Consider the following 27,741-nt stretch of genomic DNA (forward strand, 5'->3'; position numbering starts at 1 on the left):
ACACAATGCTCTTCTCATAGTTGTCAGGTTATCATGAAAGATTCATTTCATGGCTCCCTTAGAGGTAAACACTAACATTTCACACTGGGTCAGTAATTTTTGCTAGCAATAGATTAATGCCTAAAACTTCCGTGTCTGACACGTTCCCATCTGTGATGCCATAGTTTCTTACGGATGGGAAGCATAGTGAGGCCAAAAAAAAAAAAAAAAAAAAATCTCTATTTAGGTTATCTCTGTGGGGATGCTGCTCTCTGTTTCTATGATCCCTGCTGCCGTTTTCCTGACTCTTTGGCGTATGGCTTTTTCCTTGGTATCCTAGCAAATGTTTTTCTAGCAAAACTAAAATTAAGAAGGTACATGTTAGCAGCAGAAAGTGGTGCACCAGTGTTGTAACTGGAATTACAGGAATGCTGTGAAGGTTTCATGCCCCATCTTCTGTCCCAAAGGGAGGGGAATATTGGAAGAGCCATTGCTGCTAAGTGATAGCCTGTGAAAGGCAAGCCTTAGGCAGTCCCTTGGAAAGACTTTTAAGTCCCATGAATTGAAACAAACTGGAGGCATGGTAAACCTAGTTTTAGAGCTTTCCCTTGTTTGATTTTAATTTCAGGAAGTTGCCTGGGAGAAATCTCAAAAGCGCATTCCTGTAGATGCAAGAATAACTGTTCAAAGTGCTGGGAGATGAAACTGATGTGCAGCAATTTTTATAAGTGAGGAAATAATAGTGCAGAAGTGGGCTACCACCTGCCTGTGTTGCAGTGAGAGTATAGTAGAAGTACGGTTAACTCTTTGGTGTTGCTAAAAGGTCACCTTAGGAGAAGACAGAGAAGTAAAATCAAACTAAAGAAAGAAATATACGATAAAACTGTGAAGGAATATATGGATGTATATATTATGGAATATTATGTATATATTATGGAATATATGGATGTATATAAGAGAAGAAGCCTTCACTTTGATTGTTGATTGCAACTATTGTTGCAATTAAATCTTAGTATTGAGCATTTATTTGCCTAATTATTTCATGTGTCTTTGTTTGCCAGCATATTGTTGGGTTTCGCTCTGTTTATTGCATTTTGTTTCTCGTAAAAATAAACAAGAAAATAAGAGTAGTTATCCTCATTCTGTATGCTGCTTACTGTCTTAAAAGAAACACAAAACCAGAGAAAAGGGGTAGCGACTGAAAAGTCTTCTTTTCTCTCTTGTGAGGAGCAACTTCTGTCCCCAGGTTCTTTGCATCCAGAAACAGCCAAGCACAGTGCAGGTCATCTAAGTGAGGTCATACACTTTCACAGATGCACCGCAGAAGAAAGGACTTGCATTAAATAACTACTCAGTGATTTATGTAAATGGCATTACAATACATTTGATAGACAATTACTCTCTCTTTTTTTGTTCTCTTCTTAATGTTTTTTCCTTCAGCAAGGAAGTCTGTTTCTTTAGTGTGAGTACTGTGTGTATGCGTGGGTGAATCCAAGAGAAAAATGTGAATAAACTCCATGTCAGTAGTTGTGCTTTTACTAAGTGGATGCTCAAACTCTCTTCTGGGATAAATTTAGTTGGAAAGTAGTGTCCACTATAGTCATCATTTGAGTATCATTCTAGGAGAATTCTTTTCAGAGAACTGCAGCTTCAATCATAATTTGTTTTCTGTACCCTTGCTTATTACTAGGGATAGGGGCAAGTGTAGTAGTGAGACATAACATGTGAGTTTGGATAACATAATAGATTTCTTTGAAAATTCTACCACTTCTGAATAGTTTTTGTTATTGAAACAAAACACCTGGTGGTTCTAGATTGTATGGTGCTGTGCATGAAAGTAGCATTGCAAGCTAGAATAGTAAACAGTGTTAAAAAAAAACAACAAGCCAACAAAGCCCTGAAAAGCAGAAGAGTTAATCAAGAAAATCCACATTGCATCCGATCCAGATTCTAGAAAGGAGCGTCTCTTGTCCTTAGTTTATTTTTTCCCTTAGAATAATTAGTTCTATTGTAAGCAAAATTGAAATGTATTTACTTTCCTGTGTGATAAGAGAAGCAGGAAAATGTCATCTTGCAAATTAATTTGTAAGCCATGATACATCGTTCTCCTTTGCAGTGATTGTACTGCTGACCAGATGTCAATTTACTTGAGCACACAGTTTTTCATCTTGATCTGGTGCTTGTGTTGGATGTATTCTATATGAAGCAGCTGTATCAGTGACTGGGGCCTGTGCATTGGACGAGGGATCCCTTCCCTTGGAGTCCCAGCCTGCTGGGAGAGGGAGCAGCTGCTCCTTGCTCACAATCCCTCCCGCCTGGGCACTGGTACAGTCGGCGCGGGGGCTGGTGGCGCAAAGCTCGGCAGAGCCGCCTGACCGCCACAGGGATGTTTACTGACCGAGGGCTGGCAGCACCTTGGAGGCACGGGAGCTTGTCTCCTGTCTCCAGTGTCTTACAAGGGGACCACTTGGAAACTAAGATGCTGGCACTGGACTTCAAGAATTCAAGGTAGGATGAGACCTAAATGAATCCCAGCCACTTTTAATTCTTTGCATGATAGTTTTCCCCCACAGACTAAAATTTAATTTCATGACTAGCACGTGTGAAGTTGTACCTCTTGTTTTCAGACTTGCTGTTATAGGAGAAGTTGAACCAAAGCTGTGACTGATCAAAGGTTTAGTCACAATCTAGTGATATTTTTGAATAAAATGAGTAATGCACCACTGCATAATTTTCTGTGTTTAGGATGTTGACTTTAGAGAAATAAGTTAAAAGTAGGTAGTTGACATTTATCATCCCAGCTAAGGAAGAAAACAATTGATTTTAGTTTGTCACATGGGTAATTTTCAAAATACAACTAATACGAGCCTTGAGTGCAGTAGTTTTGCTGTGAAGCAAGCTTGTTATCGAGTTGTGTTACACGTGTTCTAAGAAATCTAACAACTTGGAGAAAATAATATTAAGGTAGTATTTTCCCTGTCTCTTGAGTGCTATAGGCTTCATTTTTTCCCTTTGAATAAGAGAAACTCACTTTTGGGAGGATTTCTAGCTGCCGTATTTAATCTTGTAATACACTGCAAACTGGTGTCGAGAAATCATTTATTCATTGTGAAATACAGCTTTTATTTTGGCACTATTGCCAAACAGGGCTAGAACATGAGTAATGAAGAGAAAAAACAAAAATAGTTTTGAAAGTAGTTTTGGTAAATAGTAAATATACCAACCTCTTTATCGGCAATCAAAAATGAGCAAAATAAGTATAGGTTTTCTAAAATGTTGCAGCTTTTTCCCTTTATGAGAGACACCAGCTTTAATACACAAAAATATCTATGCCCACCTTGATAATTTAAAAGTGTGCCATTGAAAAAAAATTCACTGGAGAACTGGAGGAATCCATTCAATTGAGTAATTAATATTGCTTTTAAAGTCTGCAGTTTTAGTCTGCTTTGTAGGTTTGTGTTTTTTCTTGTTAAGTGTTTATTTTGTGGGGGTGTTTTGTCTTTCTCCTCTTTTGTTTTTTCCTGTTTAATCCTTTATCTGACACATTCACTGCTGGAGATGGAAACCTTGTAGATCTCATGGGCTACTTCTAAATCCAAACAGTTCAGTCCTGCCTTGGATCTGTCCCAGGCTTTCTCTGCAAGACAGTGTTCTGGGAGCAGCAGTCTCTTCTGTTACTGAGGAGCTAGAGCTGTTTTCTATAAGGAAAGGTCCACAATCAGCTCTTTTGTCTTTGCTCCATGTGAGGCTCCTGAGAAGTGTTTCCATGTGCAGTCTGGTGGAGCTGGATCCAAAACCACCCTGGGAGCCCAGGATGTTAATCTAGCTCTGCCTGCAATCCTCAGGAAGACTGAAGATGAGACTGAGAGGGGTTGAATTGCTTTTATCTGCAATTTGTGACTGTAATCCCCAGAGGATCTTCTGCCATCCAACAAGGAGGAGGAGAAGAGTGGGAACATGAGGAGAAAAGACAGTACTTTTCTCCCATTGTTACAATACTTGCTTAGTTACACAAAGCATAGGAATCTTTACTGGTTTTCCCACTGGTGGTGCCTCTTATGAGGAGCAGCTGAGGGAAGCGGGATTGTTTAGCCTGGGGAAAAAGAGGATGAAGAGGACCTTACTGCTCTCTGGAACTACCTGAGAGGAAGTGCTAGTGAAGTGGGTGTCCATCTTCTGTGCCAAGTAACAGGATGAGAAGAAATCACAGAATCATTAGGGCTGGAAAGGACCTCTGGAGATCATCCAGTCCAACCCTCCTACCAAGGCAGGGTCACTTGTAGCAGGTGACACAGGAGCACATCCAGGTGGATTTGAAATGTCATCAGAGACGTAGACTCCACAACCTCTGTGGGCAGCCTGTTCCAGGGCTCTGCCACACTCAGTGTGAAGAAATTCTTCCTCCATGTTGAGGTGGAGCTTCTTGTGTTTTAGTTTTTGGCCATTGCTCCACTTCCTGTCACTGAGCACTGCCAGAGAGTCTGGTACCATTCTTTGGGCACCCATCTTTGTGGGCGTTAATGAGATGCCCTTCAGTCTTCTCCAGACTATACAGGTCCAGCTTCCACAGTCCCTCCTCACATGAGAGGTGATCCAGATCACTCATTGTCTTTGTGTCCCTCCTCTGTACCCTCTCCAGTAGCTTCTTGTCTTTCTTGTCCGAAGGAGCTCAGAATTGAACACAGCACTCCAGATGTGGCCTCACCAGGGCTGAGTAGAGGGGCAGGATCACTTCCCCCATCTGTCAGATGCACCCCAGAATCCCACTGGCCCCAGCCATCAAATATCCTCAAGTTGTGCCATGGAAGGCTTTGATTGGATATTAAGAAAAAGTTCTTCACAGAAGGGATTATCAAGCACTGAAAGAGGCTGCCCAGAGAAGGGGCTGCTCCAGTCATCATATTTAAAAGATGTGCAGATGAGGCAGTTGGGCACATGGTTTAGTGGTGGACTTGGCAGTGCTGGGTTAGAGGTTGGACTTGATGATCTTAAGGGTCTTTTCAAGCCTAAGTGGTCCTTTGGTTCTGTACTGTATGGTATGCAGATCTTGATTCCAGTGGAGCTCAGTGGATGCCTTTGGAGCATCCTAATTTCAGGCAGAAGATAACATGTATTTCTGCTGCTTTTCCATTAATCTCTGGAATTGCTGATTATAAGGTCTTGGGCTGTTTTATTTTGTTTTACACTTAGAAATACTATGAACATGCAGCTTAAAACATTGGGGTTATTCACCCTTACTTACTTCCTCTTGCTTCAAAAATAAACAAGCATTTGTGCCCAGCCTTTAATGCTGATTTAAATGCAGATACGCTGCTGGTTTTGTTACAATCTTTCTGCTTCGATGGTAGCAGAGAGAGGAATTTTATTACATCAGCCAAACATGTGCTGGTAGGATAATTTTGTTGTTTTTCTTATCTGTGTTGTTAGAAACAAGGGTGGCTCTATGGAGACAGATTTTACAGGTAATGGGCTTCTACTTACTGCTCCTTCATATGCAAATTTCCTAAAGGCAGAAGAAATGTTTTCTTTTTGGTGTATAAATGGTTGGTTTACATGGCTGCAGGAAGTTTTTGCTTTAGATTTCTGTTGAGAAGAAAACCCACTACCACCACCACCACAAATGGGGACCGTGCTCCTGTTAAAAAAATTCGGTGGCTTTTTTAGCTAAATGTGAGAACCGTGCTTAGGGTCACTATTGTCATTACTGAACATGTCCTGTTTGGTGCTTCTTTGCTTCCTGCATGGCCTTACTGTGAGGATATACAGGCTCTCTCCTGTTCCAGTTTCGCTGGTTTCCTTCCCCATCTTCCCCACCGCACCCTCCCACTCCCCATTACTTGGAAAGGTGAATAGACCAAAGCACTCTTCCCCGTTTTTGATGGTGGCTCATTGTTTCACTATTGGTTCGAATGCAATAACTTTCCTAGGAAGGCTTTTTTACTTTGCTTGTTTACTGTGAAGGCAAGAGCCACTCTCCAGAGCAGTGTTATTATTCCTCTGCATTTGTTGATGTCTGCATTCCAACGAAGCACACGCTTGTCTCCTCAGATGTCAGATTATTTTGCATTTTTGTTTGTTTTTCTGTGCGTGTCCCCTACCCTCTCATCCTCTCACCCCTTTTTTGTTTTCTAGGGGCTTCTTAGCAGAATTTTCTCTCCTGAATTCATGGTTTAGTCATTGTCCTGCATTTCGGGACTTCAAACTAAAATTTCAGTTCTGCTGTATGTCCAATGGGCTCTAACTAGTATCCTGTTTGTCCAGTTAAAGCAAATCAGTTTATTTAGGCCTTTTGAAAACAAAACAACTCAAAACAAGAAAACCAGCATTCACAGATGCTCAAGATATTTTTCCATGGAACACGTCAAGAATTCAATTAGAAGTTGCTCTCCAAGATATTGAGGAAGCAAATAGTCTGTTCTATTTTAGTTTGAGTTTTTTAACAAGTTGTTACCTATCTTTGTGGTATTCTGTGTATTTTTTCTGATGCTGCATAGGTTAGTTGGTTCATAAGCTTCCGATAAAATGTTTCAATTGATTCCTCCATTTCAGGTAATTTTGCTGAGCTGCAAATGTTCCTGAGATGTTACAACTCTGCCAGCATATGTTAAAAATGAAAATGATGTTTCAGTATTTACTTTTTCTTGATGTGTTTTTCAGCTCCAGATGTTTATAGCAATATTGAGGTTTGCAGGATAATATGAGTTTGCTTATCTACTGTCTTGTCAACCAGCAGGTGGAAATGGGGGTCATTCCCACCTCAAATATCCAGTTACACAGTTCCAGATTAACATGAATCTGACAAATTATAGGTTCCAAAACTAATCTGCTGGGTTTATAATGTATGCATACTGGTTACACTGAAGAACAGAATTTCTGTTCCCTCAGTCCAAAACCTGTTAACTTACTAGGCATCATTTTTCTATAAATAAGTGTTTCAAAAATACATGTTGGTGAGCAATGTCTCTATTTTTGTCATGTTTTGTGTCTGCTTCAGCTAAGTTGGACTTTGCTTCTGCCTGTCAGGATTTTTGTATTACACATATTTTTGTCTCCTCGGTTAGCATATTCTTCTGGTAAAAAAATGTCCTTTGCATTCCTTGAGTAGAGGAGGAATTGTATGTCCAGAGCTAGTTCAGACTTTGCGGCACTCAGAGCTGGATTGCCAGCTTTGAGACCACACTGGAACAGGTTAGAGGAGTGGAGAAAATGTCTCAGTGGTATGATTGCACAAGCAGGGGCAAATGGTTTCTTGGAGCCTGGATGTCTATGAATGAACCACCTGAAGGTGCTAATCCAGTGTCTCCTTTCTAACATAATACCTGCATAGAGCCCTATACTTTGAACTTCACTGTAACTGATGATTAGGGGTAATGAAACATGCAAGAGTGACTTATTTTCTGGAATGACCATTTCTCATCTCATAAAGCAGAAAGGTTTCTTTTACACATGAAGAGTTTGGTTGGTCCTCAGCCCTGCAATGGCAATATATTTCTGCCATGAACAAATTATTCAAAACCTTTTTCTGGTGTAAATATTGTCTTTTTTCTCCAACCTAAGCAGATACCATGGAGCAATTTTGAGGTATGGAATTTTCCACCTTCTTTGATGGCTAGGAAACCTAAACTGTTTTTTTGGAGATCAGATCTGCGTTTATATGCAGATGAGGTGGTTTAAGACTTTGCATTGAAATTCAGAGATGAAGGTGTGTAGAACCTGGCAGTCAAATATGGATTTCAGGTAGCCTTAGGGTTTGTTGGATGGTATTTCTTGGTCTTGTGAAGAGATGAAGGACCATCTGTTACAGATACCTCAAAGATGAGGTTTTCTGCTCTTCCTAGCTGGGTACAATATTCATTACATGCCATTTGGCTTCTGAAAAGTGAAAATTACTCATTCAGTTCCCGTGATGTTTTTCAAAAGCTGCTTTTAAACAAGTAGTGGATTTAGCTATTTGAATGTTTACAACAGCAGATTTACCTTTTGGTTCTCAGGATTGTGTGTGATAGTTTGAGACAAAATAAGAATTCATCTTTCATTTTAATTGAAAAAGATGTAAAGTGTAGAAAGGCAGACACCTTAAATCAACATGTCTCCAGTTTAAATAGCCTGTATTTGAGCTTTCTGGCAGTTTGCTTTTTCAGCATTTTCAATTCTTTAGCTTGGTTATCAGTTTATTACTGAGCTGAGAAAATGGAAGTCCTTAAGTCTTGTTAAAGGCTTCCTTAAAGAAAAACAGTACTGAGAATTGGGTTCCTGGTGATGACAGATCATAATGAGTGCTAAATAAAGATGTAGGAAGTGGAATTGTCATCATCCAGCCAAAAATCACGTTCTAGATGCAGTGTGGACAGATTTGTTCCTCACAGGAAAAGGTGGCACACATTTGCTTCCTTGTGCGCTGTCTCATCTTTACTCTCTGTAAAAGTAACTTGTAGTTCCCTTCTGTTTCATCAAGGTGTGAGTTTTGTACACCATCTCCAGATGTCTGTGGGCAATGATTGCAGTCACATCCTTTGCCTCCACGTGTGAATGGGTAGTCCTTCATGCCAGGTGTCTCTTGTTCTGTGCTATCGCTCTGAACAATGATGTTGGAGCAGGGTCTTCAGTCCCAAGGGCATTCTGGATTGTGGGACTGTACTCCTGGTATCGAAGTTGTCTCTGCTTTTCTTGCGTGGAGATAGCAACGAAGAAAAGTGATGCTGCTTCAGCTGAGGTTTGGAGAAGTACTACACACTATTTTCAGCTAGAGTAGGTAGGATTTAATACTTTGGATTACAGGCTTTTTTTTTTTTTTTTTGGAGATGGCAGAAGTGTTTGTAGCCTGGAAATAATTTGTTGTAGTAGTGCAAGTAATTTTGGGTAATGTGGTTATTAAAGCACTAGAAAACACAGTGACAGTTATCTTCTAGATACAAGCTTTACACAGTAAGTCAGGAAAAAAATAGGCTATTTGCAGAAGTCAAAAGCAGTACTTTATTTTCTTATTTGAAAAAAATGAAGTGCAAAAAGTTGATATTACTAAAGGTCATTTTCATTTAAGTTATTAGTAAGTAAGAATATGTTCATTATTAGTCTTTAGCAAGACAGCTCTCCTCTATCCCAGCAGCATAGGTCAAAAGTATCACTGTTATTTAATTGTTGTCCTTTTACACTGAATATAAAACATTAACCTTCAAGAGGGTACAAACCACAGGAAATCTACTCTATCAGCACTTGCTATTATGTGTCATTATCATGAATAATTTGTGGGAAATCGAAGAAGACTGATAGTCCATGTTTTATAGCGTTATCTTTCTCAATAAACAGTTACTAAAGTTCTTCATATTTGTTGAAGCATTAGAATTTTTGTTTTTGCAGAGATTTCAAGGCATTAAGGTCAGATTGAGTATAAGAATAGCATTTCTAATATTGCAAATAACAGAGAAATTTGATCTTTAGCTGTCATCTGAGTGGAGTTCAGAGAACAGGAAAAACATGTCCTGAGTAAGGATAGCAAGGCTTTTTTGTTTGTTTGTTTCTTAGAGGTATTAAAGCAAAAAATAGCTGCATTGAGTTCTCAGGTTTGGATACTACCCTGTGAACTGAGACACCTCTGTAAGCAGCTCTTCAATCTATAGAAACAGACCAGTATTAGCTCTTTTTTCATCTAAAAAAGCCAAGACTGTTTTTAGGTGGTAACATAAGGTTGCTCAAGAAATTTTGAGTTTTTTCAGTGCAAAGGAGGGAAAAAGCCAAACCATACACACAAAAGTCATGACTTTGAAATAATAGCGTGACCTTGCAAATCCTTGCCTGCACACCTTCCTTAACTTCCTTAGTGATACTTAGCAATACTTAAAAGGTGGAGTGGGAGTTGGTGGTGTTTTCATGTTGGGGAGGTTTCTTAATGAAATAGTTCCCGTTTCAGCCAGATGACTGGATACTTAACAAGAGGAAACCATCGTATGGGAGTAGGCACTTTTATTACTGGGGCAGAATATGAGATTTACTTCAGGCTCTCTCTTACCAGGCAACATTCCCCAAAGGCATGCGTGCCAGTTCAGTCTGTCAGGGAAAGCTCATGGCATCCCTTTCAGCAACACAGCTTGCTTGTGCATGATTTTCTTTGTGTGTGAGTAGTTGTTTTGTGTTTGGTGGCAGTACTGGTGGGGGGGAAGGGAATGGGAGGAAGTAGTTGTGTTCCTCGCTTCCCCTCCTACTGATGTTTTTGTCTACAAAGAGAATTTTTTATTCCTGCTCAGTTCTAAGCAAAAATGGATGTGTATCTAGCCAGTAACAGCTCTTTATTGTTTCCTCTGAAGGCCAGACAATGGCCTTTTGAATAGTGCATATTGATGATCATCTTCAGAATGTTAGTACTCACTGCATGGGTAGGGAACCTGAAATTCAGGAAAGAAGTAACAGACCTAGTGGGGAGGGAACTAGAAGGTGTGGAATTTACTGATCCTAATGGACTTCTGAGATTGATTATAGGAAAAATACTTAAATTTCATTTTCCTGAGGTAGTTGGGGTGGAGGTGTGTACTGGTGTCCCATTATAATCTGCAAAGAGAGAAGTTGATTCCTGTTTCACTGCTAAGTTGCTGATGTATTAACAATATAGTGCCTGGAGAAACAGGCACTTGTGACTGTAATTACTTAGCAGTTAATTATCTAGCTGCTTATTTAAATAACATCCTTTTGGAGCTAGATGCAGAGCTCGGATTTATAATAGCTGTTGTGAAAATGAGTGTGTCTCATGCAGCTTCTGTCTGTCTACTTTTTTTTGTTCACAAATGTTTTGATAGCTGTAATAGTATTACCCGTACATTATCATACCCTAACTCGTGTTAATGATTATGTGTGTGTGTTGTGTTTTTCTTGTAGTGACTGTCTTTGAGCTTTGTAAGTTGTTGGTGTTTTCTGTAATGTAATTTATGATCGTTTTTTCAACAGCTTCCACTAACAATAGAAAACACTTTAAAATATTTTGAAGGGTAGAAGTTAGCTCTTGCACTAACTCCTGTGAAACTTCTGGAGAATCTCCTGGGTTCATCCTGGAGATTCCCATATAAATTTACCAGGAAAGTTTAGAACCTTGGTGAATGGCTTTATATCAGAGCTGCTCAAATGGGTCAGCCTTGCTTATGCTCATGGGGAAATGTGCAGCCATCTGACAGCCTGTGGAAAAAAACAAAGGGCAGTTTTTAAAGTGAGGATGCTTATGCTATGCTTGCTTCATTTTTCCTCACATGGAGATTCTTCTGCTTCTACCACTAAGAGAAAACTGTAATGTTTACTACAAGAGCAGTAGTTTTATTGTGCATGTTTGTAATCTACTCATCAAGTGTCTTATTTTAGTCTTGGTCCGTACAGAACATGATGCTCTGCAACTGCCATTAATTCACATTTTTAGCTCTAGTAGCTAAAATGAGTACAATAGGCTGAAATGCTTCACACTTCCTGATAAACTACATGCCTGTCACGGTGGGGCTGCATCATAGAACTTCCACTCACTTGGTTTGCTTTTTCAGGATAACTTCTTCAGTTTAAAAAAGCCAAACACCCAACAGCTGGTTGTCCAACTTACGGGTTCCCTATGAAGAGTGTGCCTGCTTGGACATGCTGGGGGAAGAAACTCATCAGGGCTATGTAGTAGCCCTGATGTGGGGCAGCAGTGGGATGTATGTGCCAGAAGAGGGAATACGAGGCAGGGAAGAGGCTCCTGTGCTGAGAACAGGTTTCTGTCCTTGCCACTTCCACAAAACTCCTCTTGAGGTTTTTGGAGCTGTCCTCTAATTGCATCTGAGTGTACTGGGTGTTTAGCTCTGAGATCACAAGCTGAGAGGAGAAGGACATCAGCTGGTCTCTCAGGGACACAACGCAAGCAAGCAGAAAGATTCAAGCATTGCAAGATTGAGGGATTAGCTGCTCTCCAAAGCATCTTCAGTTAGATACCATATTATTAGACATGATCGATTTTAGCATAAGGGAGGATGTGTGTTCATTGTGTGGATATTGAGGCTGTTGCAGTGCCTGTGCTGTGGGGCATATCTGTGAAAGGAAGTTGTGATGCATTCTGATCCCTGAGGAAATGCACTGCTGGGTGTGCAGAGCAGCCTTTCAGTCCAGGTTGTAGGAACCAAGGTGTAGCATCATGCTCAGAGGCATGAAGTAACAAAATACCAACCAGCTGCTCATAAAGCATCTGCTGAGAGGGGCAGGAGGCTCTCTGGGGACTGTAGGAACTGAGTGTGCAATTTAAGACTCTACTGCAAGGCATGTGCAGAGCCAGGCCAAGTTCAAGCTCTACCATCATTTACAAGACCGGCATTCCCTAACTTTTGAGTTTGCTTGTCTTAATTACTGTGCTGGGTGCTCGATTGTCATGTGCTGTAAACAAGCAGTTGTGAGCAGGTGAAGTGGCTGTTTTACTGAAAATACTGGAATCTTTTCATTTTTGACATTAAGGGGTCTGCCAGGTCATAATGCTGAATTCAAGTCACATGTGATGGTTGCAACTGACTGAGGATTGTGCAGATGCTTTCACTTAGAATAGGAAGGTGGTTTTTTCTAGATACTTTTTGTTTATAGTAAAAGGTTTAGGTATACTGCTTTCTCTTCTTCGGGCCTAATTCTAAACAAAGAAAAGATCAGTCAAAATATTTGTACAGGACAAAATAGCAATACAACACTGTTCTTTCTCTGTGCACTTTCACATGTCTAAGATTTGGGCCTAATGCTGGAGGTCCCAGAGCTGACAGCTCTCTTCCCATAGATAATCTGTGCTGTGATAATCAGAGAAAATACCACTGGATTTGGACAGGCAGAAATAAATCACAGAAATTCTTTCAGCGTTTATGTACAATATATTTTAGATTACATTGCCTGGAGCCCACTAATAAGAGAGAAACACAGTAGGAGACAACTCTGGAATAATTCCAGGAGTAGTATCTACTTTGGAATTTGGTTACTTTTCTGAAAAAAAAAAAAAAGGCAATTAATTGGGATGACATCATCTCCCCTCCCCTCCTCTTCCCTCCTTGTGGTGGGGAATAGACAGGAGGGACCATGACTGTGTTGAGGAAGTGAGGACTATTGTAATTGTTCTCTTTGTTTGTCATCCCTTGGAGTTAAGTGCCACGGTGGAGTTAAATAGACCAAAGCTGCGAAATGCCATTCCAGTAGGCTTCTTTACACTGGGAAAATACTGTGTAACATTTCTTTGGACTTCTCTGACTATACAAAACTTGTCAGATCTATAATTACAAGTGTGTGGCTGAACCAGTGTAAATTTCTGTTGTAGGTGAGTGCTTAGGCTGAATAAAGCAATAGAATTTAAAAGAAAAATTGGTCACATGAGCAAAAGCCCACAGCAGTCATGGATTTGATGACAATATGAATTTTGGGTGGGTATGTAAGTTCTCAGCATTTTGTGAATCATAAAAAGAAATTTAAAATATTGACTTTAAAAGATTTTGTTAAAAAGAAGATGCAGAGTTTTTTCCTGCTGCTTAGACAGTGAAGATTTGGGTCTTTGAGCTCAGATGTGGCATTCTGCTATTTTACCTGTTACAGCAAGAGAAGCATCTTCAAACTGAGGAGTTTTGGAAAAGCTATGGGTTTCTGGAAGAAACTATGTTTTGTTTTTAGCTGCATGGTTAATACTGATTTGAAGTGTTACTGGTGTTATTTCTTAGGGATGACATACTAAAGGACAACACTCATTTCTATCTAATTTTTTCCCAGTTGTGAAAAGCCAGTGAACATTTCCAGCATGGAAATGTTGCTGGCTTTAACTTAGATTAGCTTTTTTGATGACTTCTCATTTCATGAATTACAAAAATAATGGTACTAAAATGTTCATTAGCTTTAGTTCCGAATGTTTTACTATGTTTTAGTAAAATACTCGATGAATATGTTTTATGAACATGTTCCAGAAAGGTATCTTTTTCTTGGGTTAGAGAGAGAAGATTTTTCTTTTATTAATGTTTCTTATTGATAGTTAATTGCCTTCACTTTCACAAGCATAGCTCCAGTTTGTTATTGATGTTATTTTCCTGGCTTTAGCATCCAGCCTACAGTCTTTCATCATAACTTAATCTTTGGGTTGGAGTTCTTCAGTAGTGTCTACTTTCCCTTTGTTACTCTAATTACAGCACCTTTGGAATCACCACCTCTCCTTTTATTAATTGACCCTTCATGGTAACCTCTCTTTTTGACAATTTAAATAATTAAGTTCTTTAAGTTTCTTGCTGCAAGGCATTTTCTACTCTTGAATCATTTTTACAGTTAAATTTAAGCAGTGAGATGTAGGCATTGCAATTCTGTGGAGTATTTCATGGTTGGTGGTCTTTATATATGGAGCAGCAACTGTTTTCCATGTATTCCACTTACTCCTTCCCTAACATGACTGTGGTTGTGAGATTAGTCCCTTTTGCTGCAGTGGTTACATCTGTTTAGGGATTGATTACATCTATCTAGGGATTGGTTATATCTGTTTAGGGATTTATCTGTTCTGGCCCTCACACCTCTCCTACAAGGTCCTGCCTGATAGACTTCAGTCGCACAGCTGGAAGACTTGGTCCGTGTTGTTTTGAAGACTGAGGTGTTATTCTGCAGAGCCAGTAGCTGAGGGGTGAGATGAACAATAGCTCCATTGGATAGCTTTGTCTCTTTGCCACAGGAAAGTCAGGAAAAAATCTGTGCTTGTCTCTGTGTGATAAAGCTGATGTCTGAGAGAGTTGGAAGGTCTTGTGTGATTAGATTTTAAAGTACTGTTTTTATTCTAGAATTAATTTGAGAATATTTTGCATTATGTAGATAACACTGTTGTAAATGCTGTGGGATGTGTACCAAAGGGCTGTAAAACTCATCCAATAAAAAGTACCAAAGCATTTTGCAGTGTTCAAAGCCTGGCCAGCCATGCTTTCTGCTGGAGAATATCGGATGTTTTGCTCTTTCAAGTTGCTGGCTTTAAATTCTCCTAATCAATGCCTGGCATATAAAATTAGCTGATGCTCTTAACTCCAGTGTGGTACTTACTGTGAGGGAGGGTGCTACGTATTTGAAGGCTTTGGTGGAGTAATGCCTCAGTCTCCTGTATTGAGCAAGTTCCTTTTCCTTTCTGAACAGGATACGAGGGAGCTTCCAGAAGTCAGCCAAGATGAATATGGTGAAGAGGATCATGGGCCGGCCCCGGCAGGAAGAGTGCAGCCCCCAGGACAACGCGCTGGGCCTGATGCATCTGCGGCGCCTCTTCACGGAGCTCTGTCATCCTCCACGGCACATGACACAGAAAGAGCAGGAAGAAAAACTTTACATGATGTTACCTGTGTTCAACAGGGTAAGCCAGGCAATTTGCAAGTGTTTTCTTTATTTGAATTGTTTGCTCATATTTTGTATTCCCTAGACCTTTGGGTTCTAGCACAACAGGTTTTCTCCCATTGGCATCCTTTCAATTTTCTCCTTATCCTCACATGGTTTTGTGTTAGGGGATGAACTTACCTTTGGAGATTTCCTTTTCTTATCACTTTTTCTCAAGTGCAATCCACAGATGCATGTAGACTGACAGCTTTTCTGCAGTGCTCACTGCTATTACAGTCATCTGATTTCCAACCTAAACTTTGCAAGCAAGTTTATACCCACTTTTTTTTGTGTGACAGCACTGTCCTTGAGTCTAAATAGCTCTTCTCCCTTCTTTGCATTTATTGTACTGATGCTTATTTAGAGATAGCAATCATAATATGTCCTGTCAACTTGGTTTTTCTAGGCTACATGAGCGGAACAATTTTTATTTCTCATGTGTTCTTATCATCCTTATAGGCCATTTTCTATGTATTGAGTCTGAATCTCCCTTCACGGACAAGGGACATTTTGAACAAGCAATCTGTAGGGAATGTATAAGAGCCACTTTTACTGTGGCATTCATATTTCATTATTCCCTTGTACTTAGGCACTGAGATCTTGTTTTGAAGCAGAACTATGGCAACTGTCACTGGAATTAATGGGAACTAAATCCTCTTGATATCTTCTATCAGTCAGTTACCCTACCAGGTTATTGTGAATAATGATTTTGATGGTAGTTTTAGGGTCATGAAAGACCAGTAGGTACATATTTAGCTTTCTGGTTTTTTCCCCACTGTGTGCTCTTACTCTTTACTTTTTGGGTGATAGATTTGTGCTTGTATATGCTAGCTCAGATCTGGAATAATCCAAAAACTAAAAAATTAAAAGGATGTTACGTTGAAAGTATGGCTTATGAAGGTGTTAGACATGGAGCTGCTTGCATGCTTGTGCTGGTTTTGCTGGGATAGAGTTAATTTTCTTTAAAGTAGCTCTGTGGGCTGTGTTTTGGATTCATGCTGGAAATAATGCGACACTATGGGGATGTTTTAGTTGTTGCTGAGCAGTGCTTTCTCAGAGGCAAGGCCTTTCTGCTCCTCACCCCTCTCCACCAGTGAAGAGGCTGGGAGTGCAAATGGAACTGGGAGGAGACTCAGTGACCCCAGCTGACCCAGTGGATATCCCCCACATACGATGTCAGGCTCAGCATAAAGCAGGGGCAAGAAGAAGAGGGAGGTGGAGGGGATGTTCAAGTGATTTGTCTTTCCAAGTCACTGTTACCTATGATGGGGCCATGCTGTCCTGGAGAAGGCTGGGCACACTTGCCCATGGAAAGCAGTGAATGAATTCCTTGTTTTGCTTTGCTTGCTTGCATGGCTTTTTCTTTCCCTATTAAACTGTATTTATCTCAACTCATGAGTTTTCTACCTTTTGCCTTGCTGTTTCTCTGCCCTATTCCACCTGAGAGCAATGGGCTGGTGTGGTGCTTAGCTGCCAGTTGAGGTTAAACTATAACAATGCTATGTAGAAAAATTAATCCTAGTCAAGACATAGTGTTACTAGGATTTTCAGTCTACTAGGTAGTGTGCTTTAGTGGATGGATCACTTGAATGCCATTCCCTTGCCCTAGGTCTTATTTCTACTGGTAACCTGTTGTGTGAGTTTGGGAGAAGTAAGCTCATTTCATATGCCTCCTCTTTAATTTATCTTCTTAGATTATATGCCTTTTAGTTATGGACTTTCTTGATTTGTTTTTACAAATTAGCACAGTAGAGTCTTAATCTTGCCTTGAGCCCGTGAAGGTTATTTTGATGCAGGTATGCTTAGAAATCTCCCTCTGGTGGTTACATGAGGCTGATGCTTCTGGAAGCTAGAATGTCCCGACTTGCTTCAGCAATTAACTCTGATGTGCAGGTGGAGAAGAATTTTTTCTTAGCTTTTGAGGTAACTACTGGCAGAAGCATTATATCTATAGAAATGGTAGAGGTGATTTTACTGGGTTTAAGTAAAATTGGTGTACCAATGCATGTACAGCAGTCTAAGGAAAGACTTTGATTAGACTTTTAAGGTGAAAGAAAAATCCAAGTTTTAATTTCTCCATTGTTTCTGCATTTTCTCTTTTTTGTTTTCTTTCTTAATACACATCCCCCCCCCCTCCCTTTACACCACTTGCTGGCTTTGTCCTAATTCTCAGCTCCTCCTCTGCACTCTGCTGAAATCCAGTTGAAGTTACTTCCTGTCTTTGCACCATATGTTCTAACTCTCCTTCATTCAGCTCATGTGCTGAAGCATTCTGGAAACCAAATCAGTAGCCCCAAGTTTTCTTTTTACTTTGTGAAAATCAGCTCTTGTCAAAGTAATCTCAGGTACCATTTATATTCTTGAACAGATTGTTGGTTTCTGTGATTTCTATTTGTATGAATGCGTCTTGGCTACTCTTTTCTTCAGTTTTTCTCTTTTTTGTAGTAGCTTTTCCTTCTCCAGGTTCCCCATATCTCTATTCTTTTGCAGAATCTCTCTAGTTTTGTTTATGGGCTCTTTTCTCTGAGTCCTAGAGACTATTTTGTACCCTTCTTTACTGAAGTGAACTTGGTGCTGAAGGCACATTCTTACATGTTTGCCAGGTATTTTCTTTTTCAGTCCTACTTCTGGCTTTCCTCATTTTTCTCCCCTCCAATTTCCTTGTTTATTTTTAATATTGCTGTCCTCAAGCTCTACCTTCTTTGAGTTAGTGAGCTTCTTGGAGCTGTCCTTTGTGCCACAAATACAGGGTCCTGCCAGATGTTGTCACTTTAGTTTTCAGTCTCTAAAATCTGGATCATAACTTGGCATATTGAGGAAAGCAGGTGTTGTTTCTGCTCTTCACTTCCTTTCTTGCAGACCTTGATAACTATTATCAGTCATTGATGAACTGGGATAGTGTAACCCAAACAAAACTGGTTTTTCCTGATCAGTCAGCTCTCATTCTGTCTCTGTTATAGGGGGATTTTTTTTCCTTTCATTTCATGTAAAGGCATTCTTCTTTTCCTGTATTCAAGAGGCTGAGCAGTTGTGATGCCATCTATTTCTACTTTTGCAGTTTGCATCTTTAGATTCCTGGTTAATGCCACCTTCTTTTGATGTCTACATACAGAGTCTGCTGTGGCTTCCACACCTTATCTAGTTTTATGTCTTCTGGAGTGTCAACTCTTGATAGTACAGGTTGTTTTGTAACAATCCTGCTAGCTCAGTAATGCTGCAGGTCACAGCAAGACAAATTGTGATTGGAATAAAAAATAGTACAAGGAAAAAAAAATCTCATTTTCTAAAGAGTCTTGGAAGAGATTTTCAGTGGCAGATATGGTAAATCTTGGTTCACTCTAAAATTCTGACACAGCTTTTCTCTGAGAAGGGGCACTTTTGCTGTCAGGAAACACTAAAACATTATTAGAAGTTCCTTTCTAAAATTTTTCTTGTTTCTCCAACTTAATCCTTAGCTGCAGAAGTTTAAGTGATCAGTTAATAGCTTTGTTCAAATTCAGACTCTGAATCCATCCATCAGTTAATTTCCATGGTTATCTTTATTCTGTCAAAGGTTTTGAAGTGTAATAGAGTACTTTTCCTGTTACTGCCTTAAGCAAAGGTTATGATGCTATATTATAAAAGCATTTTCTGTTACAAGATTAGGATGTTTTTATTAGGAGGAGAAACTCCTGTTGTGAAGCTCAGATCAAAACCTCTGTGCTATGCCTTTATGTAGTCCAGAATGTCTCCTATACCAGAGTGGTGAGCTGTTGGAAGTGGGAGCTGCATGTGTTTGGCTGCGATCTGTGTGTGTGTGTGCACAAAATGGAGTAAGGAGTCCTGGGAGAAGCATTATTAATTTTTGCTGAGTGCAGAGATCTAGAGTGAAGATGGTAACTCTGCTTCCCAGAGGCATCCAAGTGGCCAGCAGCTGGCAGCCAGCTAAATAACCAGGGTAGCCAGGAGCTCTTGGGACTTTCTTGCTTAGCCATAGGATTGAGTTTTTTCCTTTTATTAGAGGTATCTCAAGTTTTGTGGGAAATGCAGCCTCATTTCCTTTTTATTTTTTTGAGTATTATTAATGAGTATATTCAGCAGAGCTAAAGCATTCTTAAGTTTGGTTTATAGATAGAACATGTCTCAAATCTTGCTAGTTCTGGTAACAAGTGGGTTTACAGACCACTTCTTTTTCTTCATTGTTCAGGGAGGCTTATGAAATGATGAATCACATAGTAATGAAAAGCTAAATTGGTGTGTAATTAAGAAAAGATTGGCCCTGTGGAAGAGTACTCAAAAGGCTCCTTTCAGAGTTCAGTGAGTTTGTGGAAGCACTGCTCTACCAACGTGGTGGTAATGCTTGTGCAGTATGTGAGAAAAGTGGATAGCATGATGAAGAGGCTGGTTTTGAATAAGTGGTACATTGTTACATTATCTTGAAAGAGCCTTGCTTTTCCATATTAAAAAGATGATTTACTGCTAAAATGTGTAACATCCTGTTCTTGGTTTTTACTACCACTTTTAGTCTAAGGGTATATAAATATCCAATGGAGATGCCTATGCTACATAGTGCAAACTTGGTTATGGGGCAACTAATTAAAATCCACTTGACCTCAGTTAACCTTTTGCTGTAACTTTGAGTTTTCTGCATTTCCTGGTAACTACTGATGAATCTGAGCAAGCTCAGGACAGGTAACAGGGCCAATAGTTTTTCCTCTTCACTTGGTCTGCGTGAAAGAGCTTTAAACAATTAGTGACGACAAGATGCTAGTGTGCATTCTGGTCTAGATAATCTTGCTTATGTTATGTGAGCATGCAAACCTCAAGGCCCTCTTCCCTTCTTACAGCTTTGTGGAAGTTAAGGGCTCTTGGATGAATTGGGAGCTGATGCAGACAACTGCAAAAGGAGGTCTTGTGAAATATTTAGGGAAACTTGGATTGTTGGTACTAGGCGTGTTGTGTAGTCTGTAATTCAAATGAGGGGTGTTTTTCTTGGTGGGCAGAAAACAGTTGTCTGCCTGTAATGTCTGGTCTCCCATTTGCTTGCTTTAATAATAGTGGTTGATCTTTCCAATATAAGAAATACTTATGCCTTGGGTGAAAATTACTTTTATTTTGAGGAAACTGAGTGTTCAATTTCAGTGTTGTATTTCTGGCTCCATTTCATCATGACTTTGCAATGCAAGTAGACAGGAGAAATATTTTTGGCTTTTTTGTGATGTGCTGGAGCAGCTGATACTAAAGGAGGTAAGAAGTCAAACTTTGACAAAGGTTATTCTTTCCTTCTGCCTTTTAAGTCTTCTTCAGTGACTTAGGGGTTCCAAGGTTAGCTGGCATCACAATTACCATGCATCCTTGCTGGCTGTAATAATGGATTTCACTGGATGCTCCTGGACTTGAGAATGACCTCAGCCAAGTATGTCAGCAGTTTAGCTGTAATAGGATAACGGGGTCACCCAGAGAAAGGAGACGGGGTGAAGCAGCTGTTGAGTCCAAATCAACTGAACTGTTGTAGAACACATCCTCTTTCTGGGAGGCCAGTGTAACCTGTTGAACTTAGGTTTTGCTAGAAATATGCTGTCATCTTTTATGCTCATCAGGAACATTACTGAACGTTACATAAATATCTATAAGGGGGAAAAAAATTTAAACAAGCAGAGACTGTTCAGGTGCTGAGCAGGCTATTCTGTTGCTTCAGCACTAACACAAGTGATGATACCATAATTGGGATTGCATGCTTTGTTAATGAATATTGTGGGTTTATAATGACCATTTTAGTGCAAGTTTTACATTGGAAATGTGGATAAAGACTCCATTTTTTGTGCAGTCTTGAATGAAGAGTAAATTACTGCAGCAACTAGCTAATCCATTTTGAGATTGTGTTCCACAGCTTAGTGTAATACCACAGAGTTAACACATTTTTTCCTGTTATATGTGATCTAATACATTATTTCATAACAAAATAAATGCTTAATCATGAAGAATAAGTTACTAGAATTAAGTGACAATTTATAAAAAAAAAAAGCCTGCTGTTGCATTCAGGGGGATCTCAAAAGAGGAGAGTAAGTCAGGATATCAGCAACATGGGAGACTTTGTGGTATTGTCAGTTTATTGGGGAAGGACATAACAGGGCAGTTCTAATTCTTAGTCCTTTTAAAAGACTTTACACGTGTCGTTATATTTAGTAGATAGTAAAGGAGTTTATCTTAAAAACAGAAGTCCTGTTGGAGAATTTGTTCTGGTACCTGTTCTTTACCTCATTAAGTGCAATCTCAGTCTTTTGGGGTTCTGCAGGGTTTTCATCTTGCAAGAAAACTTACAACCTTCTTTTCACCTCCATTCATCAAATTTTACCTCCCTGAATGAGGTCTGAATTCCAACCCTGACATATCTTAGAGCATGCACTGTGCAAACCAGTGCAGTGATGAATGCTGCAGCATGTAAAGAAAAAGTTGTAATCTCCATAGGAATACTTCTTCACAAAGGAACATGGTAGTGATCCTTGTAAATGGAATTATTTTAATGCATTTTTCTCTTGGTTTAGGTGTTTGGAAATGCTCCTCCAAGTACAATGACAGAGAAATTTTCTGACCTCCTGCAGTTTACTACTCAAGTGTCACGATTGATGGTGACTGAAATTCGACGGAGAGCATCAAATAAGTCCACAGGTATTGCATGGGGCACAAGGGTGGCCTTTTCCATATCTGTGCATTGTGATTTTCAGATCAGTCAGAATACTAAGAGCTGCCATTTACAGCAAATGTGCAGGCTCAGAAACTGAGTTTTTAGCAATGAAAATGTGTTGCCTTTTCTTCCTTTGTACTGAGGTAGAGAGGAGGAAGAGGTTAGAGGTTTCCTCCCTGGATTACAGAGAAAGCTGAGTTCCACAAAATTTCAACAGCTGCGACAGAGAGGTGTGAACTGAGTTGCATGACCTACTAGGAGAAGGAGGCCAAGAACATGCATGCGAACAGCTGCTCTTTCTTGCCTGAGGTGCCTGTTGGTGGTGTGTTGTGTCACTTGGATATGTTAACATTCCAAAACTATGCATCTTAAATTAGCTGCTGCCCAGGAAGCTAATAAGATGTGAAAGTAGAGAAAATCCCACATTCGGACCAACAATGCCAGCCCTAGAAAACTGTTAGTGGACTCCTCTGATTGTCAAATGTCAGGGTGAGATTTGGTTCTGTTGACCCCTGCATGTATCAGAACCTGATGTTGTATTGGCAGTTGCATAACTGAGGACAGTGCACCAGAAGGGCAGTTTCATTAGCTTTCCTCTTAGTCTTCCTTTTCTGAAGAGGAGTGCTTCCAAGAAGTATCAAGTCTTTGCCTACTAGATAATTTTAAGATCTGTGCTGTGTTCTCAGTTTGGATTTGGTGGTAAATGAAGACTGGAAAAGGCTCTGAAAATTATTGCACAGGAAGTCAGGAGTCACAAACTGTGCCAATTACAATATATTTCCACTTTAAGTGGAGTGACTAACAGTGAAGCAGTGAAACATTCCAGATGGCTAAACAGATATCATAGACCAAACCTGTTCTCTATGGGTAAACAGGCGCAAAATGTCTTTTCTTTGAGTATTAGGGGGAAATAAGTGTCCAACAGCCGTGCTGGCAGAACGGAGCTGTTTGCTTGACCTTTTTTCCCAGGGAACATCTGTTATGCCTGCTAGTCAGTTGGATTCTGTGGAGAATAACCATTTTTGTGTGTTACTTCAGCCATATCTCTGCTTATTGCTCCGAGATAATCCAGTTCTTAAAACCTCACAAGTTCAGAGTTAGATTTTTGTTGATGGTGATGGTTTGGGGTATTTTTCATGGTTTCCACCCCACTTGGAAACTTGACCACAATGACTAAAAGGACAGTTTGGTGCTCTTCTAAGCTTTAATGTGATGAATACCAATGCTTCTATTAAAACAGAAAGCAGTCATTTTTCCTCTGTTATCAGGATTGCTGTTACTCTGGTCAGTAAACCTTTTTTAGACCTCAGGAAAGCCTGATGGGTCCATGTTGTGCAGTTAGATTGTGACTCTCGGTGGGACCAGTGAGTTGCAGTTTTCTCTCCAGAAATAACCAATTAACATGCTGTTAAAATTCAGTTTGTAGACTGCTGTGTTAAAATGGTTAGATACACACTTCCTGTGATGCTGATTTAAAAAAAAAAAAAAAATTATTGGCTTTTTAGAATATGTTTTATGTTAAAGACCTCATACTGTGTCTGTGGATTGTGAAGATTCTTGCATAATTTTTTTAGAACTACCATTCTTCTTGTGTCTCAAACACAAAGGTATAACATGTCTTAATAGTTGCTGACAGAAAATTATATCTCCTAACATGTTTTTAAAAGTAAAATACTTCAGTAGCAACAACATGCAGGAAATGTCTCTGGTAATGTACAAGTGCAAATTCCTGTTGGTATGAAGTGCTCCATGTAAGTCAACAAAATAGCTGAGCCTGTGTTAGAGACAAGCTTTCCATACAAGTCAACTTTTGATAGTTAATGACAGGGAAGAAATTTTGCAAGAACTTGATTTCTATAAATGTGTTGGCAGTATTTTACAGTGAGGAATGTGGTATGGTTAAATCTTGCCTGTCAGTATGTTGTGGTTGTTTGGGGTTTTGGGGGTTTTTTTGTGGCTTGTTTTTTTGTTTCTTTGGTTGGTTTTTTCCTTTTGCTTTTTCTTTTTTTTCCCCTACTCCATCTGATAATGGAACACAGGGCAATTATTTTCATCAGGCCTTTGAATATTTATGCTAATAGCTATGTGAGTAATGCCTGCCATGGTGGAGGCATATCTCAGTTATTCTTGGCAGACTGTAGTAGTTTTCTCAGAATAGTGTTTTGTGATTCAGTAGTAACTGTGCCAGCACCCTGTCTTAAGTGGTCTCTGAACATTGCCATTGTAGTTGTGTGTTCAGCTACATTTCAACTGCTTTATTTCTCTGGTAGGGATAGTAAGAAAAATTAAGCAGTTACATCTGAGTTAAATTATCTTGCAGGTTTCAGTCTTTGCTGTACAACAGCAGTTACTGTTTATGAGGATTAGTGAATAGTTTCCCTTGCCGTGGACTGTCTAGTCTGTTTAGAAGATGGTGGGGTCATGGGTGAGATAGCTCTATATACTTGAGATTTTTAGCTGCCACATTTGTCACAAAGAAGTCCAATTTTGTGTCTGAATTGATCAAAAAGTTGTGGTAGTACTATGTAAAATATATGTTCAAACATCTATTTCTAATATAGTCTCAGTTCTTTTCTTTTGGGAGCAAGTGCATCTGGCTCAGAGCTGAAAAACACTTCTGAAAAAAGGGACAGGCACAGCTGAAACTTGGTAGAACAATGTGGCTACTAATGACTACTTTGGCTGGAGAGAAAGCACACTTTCATTTAATGTGTTTTTCTAAAGATATACTCTGGGTGAAGTTGGTGGTTCTGTGATTTTGCAGATATTCTAACAGCATGTCTTTAAACTAAGGTTGCTAGGGAAGGAATTGGAGAATATTCTTAGTTGGAAGGGAGCCACAAGGATCATCAAGTTCAACTCTTAGGTCAGTGGCCCCTACATGAACTGTACCCATAACCTGGTGTTATTAGCACCAGGCTCTAACCAACACATCTCTTTCGCTCTAAACAGCTTCTCCTACTTCATCAGTTGAGGGTGTGCAAACCTGTTATTTGGTGGGTACTGGTTATTATTTGTGGTAGTGATTATTCCATTTTTACTAAAATGGGTTTCTAACTCAGTCCTCTCCATTGTCTGCATCTCAAGCACACCAAATGGCATCCAGTCAGGGCCCATTATTTAATGCATTAACATTTATCCCAGGGAGATTCAGAATGATTCCCTAAGTGATGGGCAGTCCTGCTACCTGGAAAGCCATACTGTAGACAGAATATGAATAAGTGGTTACAAGGACAAGTGAAACTGAAGAAGGGTAGAAAACTGAACAGTGAGAAAGCAAAGTGGTACATCACAGGTCTGGAACTTTTTAGCCTCCCTTCAAAGACAGTTTCAAAAGTTTGTTTGATTTTTTTTGGTGATTTTATTTGGATAGCTAGTGTACATCACTGCTTTGTACACCTTCTAAGTTCAGTTAAGCTGTGTCATTATTAATTTCAGTCAGTTTTTAATTTCATATTTGCAACATTTTTTGTTTATGTTTGTTATGGTGTTTACTATTGAATGCTAGATTTATTTTTACTGTACTGCTGGGCTGTTCAGCTAATCCTTCCTACCTCCAGCACTTTCAGTTGTTGTTTATACCGTCGGAACCTTGAGTGATTTTGTCTTTTTTAAAGGTTTATTTTTGGGGGGGTAGGAGGGGTGAGTTGGTTTGTTTTCAGCTTGATTTTTTTTTTTCCCCACCCTTCTTTATAGTTTTTAGGGAGTGTTTTTCTTGGTTTGTTTGGTTTTGGGTTCGTTTTTTTGGTATTCTTTTTTTTTTAGTTTGTGGGTTTTTGTGGGGGGAAGGGTTCTACCCCCAGTTTCTTTCTTTTCCTCCTAATTTCACAGATTTGCTCAAACTGTTTCATCACTGAAAATCCTTTTAACCTCCTCAGGCATTTTTCTAGCAGATCTGCTGAAAGACTGTCATTATCTCATCATCAAACCATTTTGGGAGATAAGTTGATAAACATCTATCATCATTGCAGAAAACCACATCTGTTCTTGATATTTGGCCTCTGAGAATGCCTACCTTTATTCTTCTTAAAGATTCATTAATCTTCAAACTAATGGGTTTTTTGGGGTTTTGTTTTGGTTTTTTTGGGGGTTTTTTTTGGGTTTTTTTTTTAGTTAATCTCTGTCACATCAGCAGAACTAATTTTATGTTTATCCTTAATCCACAGAAGTTAGTATAATTTGTTTAAGTGCATCTTGCATTTGGGTGAATTACAGATGATAATTGAAGGGATCTTCTGTTATTAAGGTGTGTTTCAGGCTCCTTAATGAAGTCTGAAGTTTTCCTGATAGGGAGTATCTTTGTCAATAAAAGAAGTGCACTTAGGGGCTGCTTTCAGACTTTTTTAGGTATGTTAACTTTTCTTCTGAGAAGAGACTGTTGGAAATTATTTCGCATGCTGGAATTGCACATCTTTTCATTGCATATATATGTTCCTCCTGTTCTGTGGGGGACTTTGCTTTATAAGGTGATTCTGGTTTGTGTTTATTGAAATTGCTCTGGAAGGGAAAAAGAAGTGTCCTGTCAGCTACTATTCATTAAAAGCCAGTTCTGATCAACAACTCCTATATCTTATTACTTTTGGTCAATCTTTCTGTTTGCTTTTGGTGCTTTCTACCACATCTTATGCAAGGCAAGTGTAGTACAATATAGTGCCTTTCCAAGAGATCCTAGAAAGTGTTCTTTTATCATCTGCCTTAGTGAGGCTAGAAGCTGGCACAGTTGGGTTATCTCCAGATGGGCAGCCCTCCATTCCTGCACACTGCAAAGGCATCAGCCACTTCATATCTGCCACGTGTGATGACAGCCCAACTCTGCTCCTGATGATGGAAGGCAGACTTTGTGCCATCACGTTTTTATTTGGGTTGATACTTCTCTCTTACTATCTAGGTAGTTAGAATTATTTGTATTCTGTAACTTTAGATACCTGACTGTGTCTTCAGGCATTTCCCAAAAGACGAAGCAGAGACTTCTAGAAGGTTCCATTAGAGAAAGGATCCCTGACTTCAGCTTCACCTTCAGCACCTCCTGACACACCCTTCCATACCTTTGACTGCACCTCCCCTCCCACCCTTGGCAGATGAACAGATTTTTTTTTCAGTAATATTGCCCTCCAGAATAAGTTTTACAGAAGTCTGATTATGCTGTTATATGCTGTTTATGGTTCTTGATCATCTAACTAAAAGCTTCTTGTACTAAATTTGCCCTTAGTGCTATTGTTATAGGCAACAACATTGCTTGCAGTGCTTGTAGCGTGATTTTTGCTACCCATCTGAATTACTCTAATCCCACTGCTTGCTACCTTTTGGTTTTCTGAAGTCCAGGATGCAGTGCACTTCTTACACATGAGAAAAATCTTGTTGTTTGATTCTACCAAGCCTCTATCCCATATATACTAAATCCATGCTGGAAAATCTGACTCCTGTGTATTAACCATGTAACTACATAGTCATGGTCATACTCATATGTACATGCTTGCACCATTGTCTCAATAGGTATATTTACATATTATTTTATAGGTTTTTCTCTTTGCCTTTTTGCTGTTTTTACTAGTTAGCATATCCTGCTCCTGCGCTGGCTTTCTTCTGCAGCAGAAGTTGAAGGACTAAGGACATCTGAGTGGGGCACATAGAGGATGTTATATTAAATGATGTCTTGGGCTCTTCAAAAACAGGGGAAAGGTACAAGGAATAAATTAAGACTAGTGCTGATGATAGAAGGTAATCTTAAATGATAGCGCTATCAAATTTGCTCA

At 39.5% G+C, this 27,741-nt stretch overlaps 1 protein-coding gene across 1 annotated transcript in view; it reads left to right on the top strand.

Moving 5' to 3' along the window:
- The window catches only part of WDFY3 (WD repeat and FYVE domain containing 3), a 151,705-nt gene that overhangs the window by 34,846 nt on the left and 89,118 nt on the right, over positions 1 to 27,741 (top strand). Inside the window, exons 2-3 of the mRNA XM_066547961.1 lie at positions 15,094 to 15,304; positions 21,849 to 21,972. Of these exons, the coding sequence (XP_066404058.1) occupies positions 15,125 to 15,304; positions 21,849 to 21,972 (304 nt within the window). The 5' untranslated portion in view covers positions 15,094 to 15,124. The remainder of the gene's footprint in view (positions 1 to 15,093; positions 15,305 to 21,848; positions 21,973 to 27,741) is intronic.

This window comes from Molothrus aeneus, chromosome 4 (assembly GCF_037042795.1).
Source record: "Molothrus aeneus isolate 106 chromosome 4, BPBGC_Maene_1.0, whole genome shotgun sequence".
Taxonomy (NCBI): Eukaryota; Metazoa; Chordata; class Aves; order Passeriformes; family Icteridae; genus Molothrus; species Molothrus aeneus.